This window comes from Myotis myotis, unplaced genomic scaffold (genome assembly GCF_014108235.1).
Source record: "Myotis myotis isolate mMyoMyo1 unplaced genomic scaffold, mMyoMyo1.p scaffold_m19_p_19, whole genome shotgun sequence".
In the NCBI taxonomy this organism is placed as follows: domain Eukaryota; kingdom Metazoa; phylum Chordata; class Mammalia; order Chiroptera; family Vespertilionidae; genus Myotis; species Myotis myotis.
In genome coordinates, this window is record NW_023416323.1 from 39,571,347 (window position 1) to 39,586,368 (window position 15,022).

Here is a 15,022-nt window from a genome sequence, read left to right on the forward strand (position 1 = left end):
TCACATTGATGTTTCTCTATCTATCTATCTATCTATCTATCTATCTATCTATCTCTCTGCTTCAGTTTTTCCACCCATAAGATGGGGAAAATAGAAAGTATGGTCACTGGTGCATGCAGTGTCTCAGATTGCGAGAGGGATGTCCGACTGCCGGTTTAAGCCCGACATCCCCCGAGGGATCCCAGGTTCCAAGAGGGTGCAGGCCAGGCTGAGGGACCCTCCCTCCCGTGCATGAATTTCGTGCACCGGGCCTCTAGTAAATAAATAATAAGTAAGACAAAATAAGAATTACAGGTAAAGGTACTTTTGTTTGCCAAAGCCAAAGTGATAAGCCAATTTGTACCCTACCTCACTGATTTTATAAAATTGAAAATTACATATTATTTCCTTAGAATAGGAAAGGTACCTGAAGTGAACGGCATGTCGTTTCTTGAAATACAGTTGTTGAAAACTAAAGAAATGACTTCAAATAAGGGGCTTCAGGTCTTCTTTTTTTCTTATATGTTTACACATAGCTCAAAGTTTTATGTGTAACAGCAGTTTGGGGTTGGTTTTTTTTTAGACTAATGGAAAACTGTTGAAAAAAATGTTGGGGAGAATATAAAACTTGGTATAATTTACTGTAGAGAAAAATTACAAAATGGAAAACATATTTGAACTTGTCTTTCACGGATACATTATTTCAGATTTGAAATTCTAGAAGTCTGATCTGGATGTTGGACTCCTTGTTTTCAAACATGAACCCAACATAGCTGTAATCTGCAGCGCGCGGGCGGGTATCATGGCAAAGAGCCCTCTCACAGAATATTATAGAAACTCTTCACAGTCTGGGTTTAATAGACCAGTTTGGTTTGGCATCGGCTTGACATAAACTTTTGGTTATCCAAAGCCCTTAATTGCTTTGAAGTAAAAGCCCAGTGCTGCTCCTTTTTATTAAAATCGTGTTTTTTCTTGTTACTGTGGTCTATTTTGGAAGACTGAGCTGTGATTTTTGCATATGTTCTACATAATGCCTCATTAGCAGAAAATCTTGTATCATTTACAAGTAGCCTGAATGTCTGTGTTGTTTTGAACAAAAGTCCATATTAAAATTTAAACAATATAAAAATGCACATTTTCTGCTTATTAAAAAGGCCGTCTTAGATTAAATGCACAGCAGTAACCAGTGAGCACATGTACGTGAACATTAAAATCAGGATGGTTTTACCTTTTATTGACTTTTTCAACTCCAAAACTATTTATACTCCTACTGATTATGTAACTAGTTCGTACTGTGTTTCTTTTTCAAGCACATGTGAGGGTGTTTATCTTCTTAATTAAAATCATGGAAGTGCCATAACGTCCCAGTGGAGGGAATTTACCCCATAAACGTCTCAGACATTCTGGCTTGCCTCTGCCCTTTGGTTGAGAGCAAACTCTCAGGCCCTGAAGCAGCCTTTGCAGCCGCGCCGCGAAGACACAGCGTGGCTTTGGGCTCCATCTCCCCCTGGGCACCGGCACAGGGTGGCTTCCCTCTTAAGTTCTTCCCCCTCTTTCATTCTGAAAATTGCAAACCTATAGAGAAGTTGTGAGGACAGTTGTGGGAAGACTCACATCCCTTCGCCCCTTTGCATATTTGTGAATGACACAGCCTGCCCGGCACTCTGCCTGCTCCTACGTGAACCTGCCCCCGCCCCTCACCCCTCTCAGGCCTGAGTCCAGCACGCGTATCACTTCACCTTCTGCACACTCCTCATTGTCTTCACGTAACTACAGGGCAGCTGTCACATCCAGGGCACTGAACAGTGAGTGACGGAGCAGCAGCATCTAACACTCAATCCATCTTCAAACTTCCCATTGGCCCAAGAATGTCCTAAATAGCTGTTTTGTTTAAATAGCTGGGTTTTTTGTGTTTTGCTATTGGGGTTTTATTTATTTATTTTTTGTCCTGGCTGGGTTGTTCATTTGGTTGGAGCATCATCCCATACACCAAAAGGTAGTGGGTTCGATTCCCATTAGGCTGCAATAAAAAAACATATCCTCAGGTGAGGATTTATAAATAAATAGTGGGGGGGGGGGGTTGTTTTGCTTTCTTTTAATCTAGTGTCCAATCAAGGCTCATCTATTGTATTTAACTGTCATGTCTTAGGTTTCCTGGCTTCTAGAGTGGTTGCCCAGTCTTCTGGAGCCCATTCATAGCTGTTTGCAAAATGTCCCTCAATTTGGATTGGTCTGATTGCCCCACCCCCTAATTGAGAGGGCACATCTGGCCCTGGGATGGGAGGGTAACGAGGGCCAGGGTAACCATGCAAACATTATTATTATACGGGGCAGTGATCTGTCACTTTTTTAAAAACACATTCACCAAGCTCTTACTATTTTGAATACTTTAGAATTCGCCCAATGAAAAGTATCACTCAGATTCCTTTTTCTTTTATCCCTGTGCTTTTTATTATTAATACGATGTAAGATCTTTTAAGTGATAGCAACTTGACATATTTTCTCAGCACTTTATACAAACCACAGAAGTTGTCACAATTCATAGTCACGTATTCGTGCGTGCGTCCATGAGAGTGGAGGGCAAGCCAACCTCAGGAACCTCAGGAAGGAGCACTTAGAAGATGGGGCAGGCTCCTCTCGGAACTGGACGTGAGTGCTGGCTCCCTCGCTTAGGGACTCTGGAATTCATTATGTCTCGTAGCCTCAGGTAACCCCTCAACCCTGAGATGGAGACTGAACTGGGTACGAGGTCTCTTCTACCTTTAAAACAACAGCCACTTGAACTCCTAGGGACCTTGTGTTTATGACAGATTTTTTTTTCTACTAAATAGGTGGTATTAATTTAATTCTTTTTTTAATTCATCGAAGACTGTATCATATCAACTATTGCTTCTAATAATGGTGAAATAACCTGTATCGCTGTCTAGGTAAAATTCCATCAAGAAATAAAAACGATACAAAACCTTTGGTTCACTTTTGCAACTAAATTGGCAATTAACCTACATTTCCCGTTGGGCTTTTTGATGTATTGGATCTAATTCTCAGATTCCCATTACTAGTTGGAATCCATTAAGCTTGAGCCTCAAAACAGTCCCCTATAACAGATGAGCCAGGGCTGACTGCTTGCTGCCCCTCCCAGCCGCTCGGGGTGCGCCCCACGGTCAGGAGAGTTTGGCTACGTGCCTGTCCCCTCCATCCTCCGTGGGTGTGCGAGGAAGACAAGACCGCGTTCTGATTCACATTGTGACCCAGCGCCACAAGGAGGATGTGATCCGGGTAAACCTGCACAGACATGTTTGCCTGTGGGCGGTCTTCCATCAGGGCTTTCTGTTCGCTGTGAACTCAAGTAGCAGCGAGAGTGGAACCGTAACTTCCTAGCAACCCCCGTAATCCTATTCACAAGGGAGGCCTTGCTAGCGATGGTTCTCTCTGTAGGCCTCACAGGAGCTGGGAGTGACCTGCATTTCTTTCAGCAAGCCACTTGCAGAATGTCTGCCAGTGTTAAAAAAAAAAAAAAAAAAAAAGTAGAGTTTTTTTCATCCTAAGGTTATTTTCAACTTTATCCCCCAAACTTAGCCTGAAACTGTTACTCAAAAAAGAGCCTCTCTATTCTCTCTCACACAGATTTTACGCCACCACTTCCCAGACTCTCATAGCCTCGCTTCTGTACTCCAGAGCCTTCACTTGTAAACGGTGGTAACTACCAGATCATAACTTTGTTACCTCCAAAAATCAAGCGGCCGTGTTTTAAGCATTCCCTGTCCTCACTGCAGCCAGAAGGGAATGTCAGTGGGGGTGGGGAGTGGGGGAAGGAGGGACGGGGAGAGGAAGTGTCAGAAACTCAGCAAAGCAGGGATTTTTTTCTCCGTAAGATGGCATATTAGAAGCGACAGTATGTGGAGTTTCTCCTCCCCCTCGAATCCGAGCTCTGGTTTCTGGATTGATTGTGGCACCGGTAGCAGGGCTGCAGGCAAGTGTTCTCGGGGCTTCCATCAGAGGTTCCTTTTCAGAGTTTATTGCTCGACTGTTTCAAATTAGGAGCGAAACTTGGCACATAGGTTGTTGAGCTGTGTTACTTTTTTCAACATAAAATCTAATTTATTTCAGTTTGTTTTCAATCTAGAGATGGGCCAACAACTCTCTTCATAGTTTTAGAAGATTTTATCATCGTTCTAATTAACGTGTCTGTTCAAAAGAAGAGAGAAACGAACCTGTATTTTTCCAACTTAATTGTTCAGAGTGGGGGTTTTTGAAACTGTTTGTTGAGAAGTTTATTTTTACAAAGAATTTAATTGACATGCTTGCTATCTGTTTGCAGATCATTTCACCGTGTGTAAGGCAGCATGTATGAGCCGGTGCAGGGCTGTCAGAGTTCAGCCGGCTGTTTTTACTGTGCACTGTTCCTCCCGTTAGAGCAGTGGTTCTCAACCTTCATGTTGTGGTGACCCCAACCATAAAATTATTTTCGTTGCTACTTCATAACTGTCATTTTGCTACTGTTATGAATCGTCGTGTAAATATCTGATATGCAGGATGTATTTTCATTGTGACAAATTGAACATAAAGCATAGTGATTAATCACAAAAACAATATGTAATTATGTATGTGTTTTCTGATGGTCTTAGGCGACCCCTGTGAAAGGGTCGTTTGACCCCCAAAGGGGTCGCGACCCACAGGTTGAGAACCGCTGCATTAGAGTGTCAGCATCCTGAAGACCTGATGTTCCCACCCCAGGGCATGCAGCGGGGGAGGTCACTTCACCCTCTGCCCATTCAGCCAGCCGCCTCCGCTCTGCAGAGGCACCGGCCTGGGGCCTGGTTCCCGCGCAGAGGCCTAGGACCGCCCTTACCAATGACTGGTTCGCATTCCTTGTGCATCAGCTTTCTGCGACCTGGCCTGCCATCTCCCCTCTCTCGCTTCTTTTTGTTGTTGTTACTCCTCACCTGAGGATATTTCTTCCATTGATTTTTAGAGAAAATAGAAAGGAGGGGGTAGGAGGAGAGAAAGAGAAAGAGAGGAGAGAGAGAGACATCGGTGTGAGAGACACACTGCTGGGCCACCTCCCGCACATGCCCAGCCAGAGCCTGGGATCGAACCTGCAACCCAGGTACATGCCCTTGACCGGGAATCGAACCGGAGACCCTCCCATGCATGGGCTGACACTGCAACCACTGAGCCACGCCAGTCAGCGCCCACCCTTATTTTTTTTACCATATTTCATCTGTGTAAGAGCGTTGAGTTGATTATCAGGTTTGAGATTATTTTTCACTGTCCACCTTCTTAAGGCCAGGCAACATTAATTAAATGGTTGATTTCATCTTTTATTTATTATATCATTGACTCAGCAAGTCAGGGAGTCGTCCTTCTCACTGTTAGCCCTCAGAACATCCAGTCACAACGACTGTTATGTCAACAGCCCTCAAACTCACACTTAAAAGTCATTGTTCACCACTGGCAGGTGCTCAGATCGGGGTCCTTCCTGGCAAGCTGGCTTTTATCTAAAGCACCGCGTATTGTTGCTGGGCGGGAACTGCTACTCAGTTGTCATTGGTGCCCACTTGTTGGGCATTATTAGCAGAAAATACTAAGTCCCTTTTGGCAATACTTTGAAAAGTCTAAACTCCAAAGAGTTTAGGGAAATATTCGAGAAACCACCAATTAAGCCACTGAAAGTTCTGGCTATACTTACAGGCCTTTGCCATACAAAGAAAATTCAACATTAACCTGTGATTTCTATGGTCCTGTGTGCCTTAATGGGTTATTGGGGTTTAATTCTTTATTAACATCATGAAGCAATCGTTATTATTTAAATACTAGAGGCCCAGCGCGTGAAATCACGCGAGTCCCAGACCCACCCTGCACAAGCCGTGGGCCCTGCCTCCGCCACACGAGCCCCGCCAGCCCCACACAAACCCCGCCAGCCCCACACAGGCCCCGCCAGCCCCACACAGGCCCTGCCTTGCCAGTTGTTTGGGCATTCTGCCGTTACGGCATGATGACCACAGGCCTTTTATGATATAGGTATTTGACATACACAGGTTGTGGCAAAAGTATATTGTTGTGAGTACACAAAACACAGAGTTTATTCTTGTATTACAATTTATTAATTACTGTATTATTTTCTATACAAACAAGTGTGAACCTACTTTTCCCCCAACCTGCATATCTTCTTGAAAATATTATCATACTCAAAACTAAGAAAAATGACATATCAGGGACAATTGAAAACATAGGGAAAGATTTGAATAGTATTCTGTTCTCCCATATCAATAAATGGCACTCACTGTTGAGTGGTCAAACCAAGTAATTTTGGGGGGAAAAAGATAAATCTTATTTTGACTTCTAAATATGAAAAAATGGGAATTTTTTTAACAAAATATATTTTTTCTCCATATTTAATGTTTTAATATTATCTCTTTTGAGAGTGAAGATAATGCCCAGGGGAAGAGTAATGAGGGCACTGTTGAGTGTGTGCTCAGAACTACTAGATAACATGTTTACACACGTAACGATTTAACATTGTGTTAAGACTGTACCCTGAGCAAGAGCCAGCCTCTTGGACTTGTTTATCTTCTGTGTGAGGACAACTGACTGTCCAATGCCAAAATGCAATGAACTTTCAAATATCAAAGAGGAAAATTAAGTATTTCAAGTCCTCAGCTGGTTTACAGATGTGTGAGCTTTGTAGTCCAGTCTCTGGTTCCAGTAGGGCGTTGTGACAATTTTTCCAATATGTGTACACTAGATAAGTTCTGGAAGCAAAATTACTTACTCTAAATACTGAAAACGTTTTCTGAATTGAAACTTTTAACGTTTATTTTCCTTTAAAAATTAAGTGTAAAACACAGCTTCACTTCTTAAACTTTTGAATATAAAATGCATTAAATTAAGGAACCTTTCTCTGTCAGGAAAAGAAATGCCTTTTGAAACAGGTATTCATTTAGATCTATGATTAACCTTTAATAAGATCTTCCTGTTAAATTCTACATTGCTTTAATCTCGGTAGGAAAAATACAAACTAGTCTTGCACATATAGAATTTCTATATACCCTGTGGACGTTAAATGATCTCTTACAGCGAACGGCACATCTGCAACGTATTTAAATGCCAGCGTTAGGCATTATTAGTATAAAACGCTAAGTCACTTTTTTTGGAAATATTTTGAAAAGTTCAAACTCCAGGAGGAAACTCCAATCAATTGTAATCTTATGATACCATTTGTTGGAGGGCGTGTGGGAAGATGGGTGCTGTACGCACATTTTTCATTTGGGGGAAGAGGGAGGATAAGCCTCAAGGCTGGTGGAACCATTTCTGTGCTAACACTGGTGTCCTTTAGCACCGTCGTCAGACACTGTAAAATGCCCTTCAATCCACGTTATCCGTCGTGGTGTAGGTGACAGGAGCCATCACATCTGGGGCTTCCTCCACATTCTGAGAGTCTGTGAGTTTATAAAGTTCAGAAATGATGATTGGTTGGTTTTAAATAATGAACCTAATCCTAGGTGCGTGACACACGGAGAGCCTTGGTGACGGGTCTGCAAGTGTGTACGTTTCTCCCAGGGAACATCCCACGGAACATTGTGATTGCGTCACAGATTGTTTTTTCTCTTGCCTTGAATTTTTTTGCTCTGTCTCTCTTTTTCTTAAACGCATCCTTGAAGGTCAAACATTCGGGACAATGTAGAGATGATTAAGCTTCATAAGCAGCTGGTGGAGAAAAGCAATGCTCTTTCAGTAATGGAAGGAAAATTTATTCAGCTTCAAGAGGTACTGTGATCAGTTGTTTTATTGTGGTGATACATATGCACAAAGCTCCAAAAATAGTGTTCAAGGTGTATATTTTTAAGTAAAATAGTCATAATACTAAAACGTAATTTTAAAAGATTACTATTTTTTATTCCCAATTTTGTATAATTTCACTCTATATATTATGTGTTATTATAACTTAATACCTAAAGGAATAACCAACTGGTTGGACTTTTTATAAATATCTGTGTCATCTTAAAATAACAAGTACATTTATCATAAATAATCTCATGCCAAGAAAAATTATTTTTAACTCCTTTTATCTGCATTTACGTGGCACATAGCACTGAAGGTTTACAGGTGTCTGCATATATCTTCAATTCTAAGCATTTATGATATACCAAGATAGACCAAAGTTATGAATAGTCCAATAGTCAGGTTTTATGAAGTCTCTCTTTGATGTGGTGTTTTGCTTTGTTTTGTCACTACCATTATCAGAAGAATATTTGAGTACCCATCAAGTCAACTATCAGTGTGTTTATTTAAACTTTAACTATTTAGGTTGACAGTACTTGGGACTGTTCATCCCCATAATCGTTTTAATAAAGACTGTGGCCCCCAGGAAAGTGCCAGCGGAGGGATGTATTGCGCTGCATCATTAACCGAGGTTCTGGGATTAATTAACTCCCAACGTTCCAGATGGGCAGAATTCACAGGAAGCAGTCTTGTAGTCCTTCCTGATCTGCGGCTTTGCTTCCCGCGGTTTCCGTTATCCATGGTGAACGGCAGTCCAGAAATATTAAATGGACAATCCCAGAAATAATTCATACGTTTTGAGTTGCATACCGTTCTGAGTCGTGTGATGAAATCTTGGGCCCTCGAGCTCTGCCCTGCCTTGGACATGGATCATCCCTTTGTCTAGCAAACCTACCCTGTGTATGTCACCTGCCTGTTAGTCACTTAAGCGCCATCTTGGTTATCAGAGAGAGAGAGAGAGCATAGTCACGTAACTTTTATTGCAGTTTATTGTTCCAGTTTCAGGCATTCACTGGGGGTCTTGGAACATGTCCCCAGGGACAAGGGGGTGATACTCTGCTTTTTTTGAAGTGTAACATGAACTTCAGGAGTAAATTTATTTGTAGAATTGTAATCACTTATTCAAATCATAATCCAAAAATACTTTTTAAAAGTTTCCTTCTGGTTTTTAGAAGCAGAAATCTCTCCGGATCAGCCACGATGCCTTGATGGCGAATGGAGATGAGCTGAACCAGCAGCTTAAAGAGCAGCGTGTGAAGTGCAGCCGTCTGGAGAAACAGTTGCACTCCGTGACGATTTCCGAGAGAAGGATCGAAGAGGTAAGCCTCCGGAGCACTCGCATCCGCTGCGTAAAACCGCTCTGTAACTGACAGCTTGGGAAGGTAAAATAGAGACATTTCAAATATTCTGTTCATTTAAAAATCTAAACTACATGCATGGCACTGTGAGCACAGCAGAGCGTAGTCACATGTCATGGGCATGGCAAGTCAGGGCCTAAACATACTTGCACATGTGCTGAGAGCCACTGTTTACGTGAGAATTAAAGGTCGTTGAGGAGAAAGAAAACGCTTGGAAACGGGTTACCTGTGGAACTCGGCCTCCTCGGTTGTAAGCTTATTAGTCATTTGCAAAACCAGAACAAAGTTATAGGAATATATTTGGTTCTAAAGAGAAGGGTGTTGTATTTTGCAACGTCAGCAATTTTGTGAAATTTTTTTTCCCCCTTGCACACCCCCGACTGGGGATCGAGCCCACAACCCGGGCACGTGCCCTTGACTGGAATTGAACCTGGGACCCTTCAGTCCACAGGCCGACGCTCTATCCACTGAGCCAAGCTGGCTAGGGCTGCGATTTTATTTTTTCATTCCTATATCTAAAAGATGTGCTGCTGGCTTTGTGTAAGTTCCAGGTGGCATGAGAAAGCGTGTCTTCAAGTCAGTAGTGATTGACACATTTCTGTGAGCCACGAACCAAAAGAAAAGTTAATCCTTTTACTTTTTTATGGGCCCATTGGAAATTAATACAAAGTGAATATAACAATGGGATTCACTGGGAGGAACGAAAAGAGTGTTTCTCCAGATTAACAGCAAGCTCTTAACGCATTCTTGATTGAGTTTTGGCACAGGTTGCCATAAAGTAGTGCATGCGTTTCTACTAAATTAAAACAGAGATATTAATTTCATGTTTACTTAACAACTGGGGGAAAAATCAGTTCTAAATTAAATACAGACAATATAAGTGGCCTAGTTAGCAGCTGCAATTTAGAAATCAAGACTGAACCATGTTAGCTGCCTCTCCTGTGCTTCTACCCCCTGCGGTTTTATATGAGAATCTCCTCATGTGTAATTTTCTTTCCATTTTAGCTGCAAGATAGAATTAATGACTTGGAAAAGGAACGGGAACTTTTAAAGGAAAACTACGATAAACTTTATAACAGGTAAGTCAGAATACCATGTGTTCTCTCATTCACTTGTCTTGAGATCTTGTCTGTCAAAGCCTTGGGTATCAGGCCATCTAATATTTATTTAAAAATTAGCTACAGGTGATTGCAAGAAATATATATGTTATAAAAGTCAGTAAGCTTTTGGGGGCATTGGTAATAAGTCCTTTAACCTGAGTGGCAATGTGTTAACTTAGAAAACGATTGCTTTGTTACCAGTAACAACTGCTGCTGTTTATTGAACACAGACGATAAGCAAGTAGGCCCTGTGCTAAGCGCTCTACCTACACTATGGTAAATTGCTCACAACAGCCTGGAAATGTAGGCTTTGTAAATGCCCATTTTGCAGACAGTGAAACTAAAACAGAATTAAGACCTTGCCCTCGCCCTTAAAGCTCTGAGGTATGAGGTAGCAGAGCTTGTGCTTGAACCTCTGTAGGTCTCTCCCAGCCCCTGCTTCTTCCAATGGGCTACCCAGCCTGCGAGCTGAGAGTGAGCCTCTTGGTGGAGGCAAACCTCAGAGGGAAGGTAGGGGATGGTGGGGGTAAGGGGGAGAGGTCAACCAAAGGACTGTATGCATGCATATAAGCCTAACCAATGGACACAGACACCAGGGGGGGTGAGGGTTAAGGACACATATGTAATACCTTAATCAATAAAGAAAAATAAAATAATAAGAAAAAGAAAAGAAAGTGTTCACTTACAGTTGTCTCTGTGCCTTACAAAGAGTAGCACAGCATTTCTATCTCAAGATAAATTTGAAAGAACTGTTTCAATTTTGTTTATCTGCTTCCTAATTCAGGTATTTAAAAAAATCTCTTGTAATGTTAGAAACAGATTTCTACTCCGCAGCTAAGTTTAGTTAAGTGACACAGGTGTGTGTGTGTGTGTGTGTGTGTGTGTGTGTGTGTGTGTGTGTTTAGTATATGATACTAATAAATTATAAATGCACCTGTACATGAAATTAAATTTTTTTTGATATTTTAAATTCTTTATTAGTTAAGGTATTACAAATGTGTCCTCATCCCCCCCATGAAATTAAATTTAAATACATTGAAATATACATGTTAGAGCTGATATCAGCAGTTGCTTCTATTGATCATATTTTGTAATATCAGAAAATAGATGATCTACAGATACATCTTTAACTTTTTAACTATGTTTTATGTTTTGTAAACTAAATGTATATTTTTAAAATTAAACAAATCCTATCTAAGGAGTGTGGTGATAGGTTCTTATTAGTTTTTACTTTGAAAAGAAATGTAACTTAATGTTAGGCATCATTCCAACGGTATGTATCATCTCTGTTGCCTGACTACGGTGTTTATCTTTGCACAGTGGCCCGTTATATTGAGGGTTACACAGAGCAGGTTCAAACATCAGTCAAATAATATCTGAGGCTCCCCAGCAAGGACAGCCTGGCTCGGCATCTTTGGTGGGATTTGCCTTAAACCCTCATCCAGGTCATTTGGCCTCGTGCTTGTTCTGGTCCCTCTCCTGACCCCTAATTCATTTCACCGGAAGCATTTCTTCTACCTCTTGTTTCATATTTCCAGCTCTATGAAACAATATGTAGGTTTATATTTTTTATACCCAAATATTTTATACCCAAGTGTGTTTGAAAAATCCAAGTTTCAGTATACAGATCACACAGCCACCATATTCTATGGTGGAGAGAATGTTATCCTCACGTTTTATAAGTGAGGAAATTACAGAGTCACAGGGCTTTGCTGAGACGCCGGTGCAGGATTGAAACCCAATTCTTTTGATTCTAAAACTTGATTCTCCGCCCGCCCCGCCACCCCCCCCCCCCCCATGCCTCACTATCTCTCTGATTTTAATTGGATTGGAAAATTGTGTGTGAGAAAGGGAAACATTCGTGGAGTAACAAAACTGTCAGATTCAGACCTTTGTATTGATTTTATCTTCAATACCTTATCATTTCAAATATTTTAACATAGTCTCCAAACAAGAAAAGAAGTGCCATTTGGCCATTACCTATACATTCTCTACTTCTTCCCAATTAGGGGATTTACTGAACATACCTTTTGGAGTAAAAAACTTATGTGGGAATAATGCATAAGTGGAATTTTGAGAAAGACATGTTTTTCTCATTTTACTTTATCACCATGAAACTTCAACTTTTCGTATTAGAAGATGATCTAAGAGTGTAAATATAACTTTGAATGCCTTTTTGTCTTTTATGTTTTATGGTTGAGCTACATTTTTTTTTCTGTTACGTTAAACAGACTTCATTATGCTGCTTACACTTGAATGTTGTGTCAGGCACATGGAAGTAAATGTGTGTAATGAGTGTCATAACATTGTGTCCAAAAAAATAATCCTGCCACTTAAGCACAAAACCCCGCGAGCACACACATAATAGTAAATAGAACTATAACATTCTGTAATAGTTTTTTTAAAATATATGTTTTCAGAAGTCGGAGAAACTACAAAACTCAACAAAAACTCCATAAACTGCAGATATCAGCATCATTCCTAAGATTCTTTACAGCTCTTGTGTTTCGTGGCACTGTTATTCATCATTGCCAACAACTAGCGCTCATCCAAAACTGCACACACTCTCGGTTTGGTTAGTCATAGTGATAGCATGTTTGTAAAAGGGGAGCATTTGTTTGTTATCCAAAATTGGCCCGTTGTCAGGAGAAAAATGTGATTTGCAGATTGCATTCTCATCTTCCATTTTCAAATGAAATTTTGAATGTGTTTATTACTTGACAGATGACATATTAGAGAATCATCTGGTAAGATAAAACCCTCATGTTAGTATTGGGAATGAGCCTTTTTTTAATATGTTAAAACATTTTGGATACAATGCCAAGACATAAGCATAGCTTTAAGAAATGTCAGTTTAAAAATCCAGAATAAATTTTTTGCAATTACATCTTTTTATTTGGTTAGAGAGAAACTCTACACAATAAAATAGTAAAGCTGCATCCCATTTTTGAGGTTAGCGTAGCTTTAGGGTGATGTGATTAATGAATGCAAGAGCCCTGCAGCAATCCTGTATGTGAATAACCTGGAAAACAGAAAACATGGGTTTCCCTGCCCCTTTGGGACCTCTGCACCCACTACCATCCAATTCAGAGTCGGTCCATTTGAGATTGGATCCAGAGAATCTGTAAAGGTGACTGATTGTAAGGTATGAACTCCCTGAGAGACTAATCTAATGCCGATAGTTTAAAAAAGAGTTGGTCTAATTTTTGAAGATGACATTAACCATTTTAAGAATTGGGTGAATCAAGTTTTTGCAATGTGATGGTCACCTATTATTCAAAACTTAAAGGAGCAAGGCTGACCCCACCGACTCTGTGCTCCGTCTCTGTGAAGTGAGCTGTCCCTGCAGCCTGCCAGGAATCTGAAGGCTCGTGTGATCATGTGTGAGCACCGTGTGCCTCCCAGAAACCAACCGAGTGCGTCTGGGCCATCATTTCTCCTTCAACAAGTGAAATATCCCTGATGTAGATATGGATTTAATTCCAGGAGGCCCCAACTAAAGGACCTGTGGGCTTCTTTCGGGGTGATGTAGAGCTTAAACTTCCGTCTCCTTAGGATGCCCTGGGAGATTGGAATAAGTGGAATTTTCCTCTAAGAACCACAATCCTAGGGTGGAGATGAACTGCTCAGCTCTGTTTCCATCCGGCCCTGTGGTTGGTCAGGGTGCGTGTTTCCGCTGTGCTGACCCAAAGCTCCAGTGGGCATTGCACTGCAGGTTGACACTCTGTCACTCCTGCAACGCAATGTAACAGTGAAATGTGCACCACGACCAACTGTGAATCCCCTCAGCTGTCACTGTAGGCAATGTACAAAGACATTTTCATGAGTAAAAGGCTCGCAAAGGCTGCGCTCATATGCAGATCTAATCATGTACACAGCCTTCAGCGAGAAAATGGAGCCAGATGTGGCTCACCATTTATAGCTGCACAGATGGCTCCGAGCACAGAGGAATACAGTAAATTCAAAAGGAATCCCTCATGAAACTCCAGTGGAATGTAATCCTAAATTTAGAGGGAAGATAGCAGTGGACTAAATTCAGATTGACTTACGCTGATTTACACTAGTATTTTGTGGGTTTGGAAAAACCAGGCTGCTAAATTGTTCTTAATTTAAACACACACAGCTTCTGATGTTTCTGCCAGATTAACTGTTGGTGATCTCTTTGCTGGTACTAATACTATTGGAACACTACTGTTTCTAATTTTTGGCATCTGATATAATGTATACTTGTGCCTATTTCATCATGCTAATTTTTTTCCGAGTAGTACATGTTTTTAATAATCACACACACGCACGCACACACACACACACACACACACTGACATGCATGTATATATATATATGTATGCATTTGAGATATATAATTACACCAGACAAAGAAATTATATTTGTTCTTTATTTAAAAATGAAAATGTAAAGGAATATTCTTTACATTAATAGGTAAAGTACATATTGTGCTTGGATTTCATTTAAGTCTGGGTAATTGTATCTTTTTAAAATTAATTAAAAATATTGGTATATCAGATCCATGCGTTGTTTTTTTTCAGGTTCCATATGTGAAAGGAGAACACTGGTAGATGAAACAGATGTCCTATTTAGAAAAACTTCTAGAATTCCATTCATTTCTAAGGTCATGTTAGTTTAAATGCAGTAAAAGCATTCAAAATGTAAAGTGAATGCACAGTTTTTCCTTTGAAAGCTATGCCTCCCAGAAAAGTATCTCTTTTGGTACAAAAACCTCAAGGCTATAGCTGGGAGCAACATTAAGGGCAATTTTCAGTAACAGCTTTCATTTTCTTCATC

General features: G+C 40.7%; 1 protein-coding gene across 2 annotated transcripts in view; it reads left to right on the forward strand.

Annotated features, from left to right (window-relative positions):
• The window catches only part of RPGRIP1L (RPGRIP1 like), a 75,763-nt gene that overhangs the window by 17,070 nt on the left and 43,671 nt on the right, over nt 1-15,022 (forward strand). For both annotated transcript variants that reach the window (XM_036346034.1, XM_036346033.1), the window contains 3 exons: nt 7,641-7,746; nt 8,934-9,080; nt 10,125-10,198. In XM_036346034.1, the coding sequence (XP_036201927.1) occupies nt 7,641-7,746; nt 8,934-9,080; nt 10,125-10,198 (327 nt within the window). The remainder of the gene's footprint in view (nt 1-7,640; nt 7,747-8,933; nt 9,081-10,124; nt 10,199-15,022) is intronic.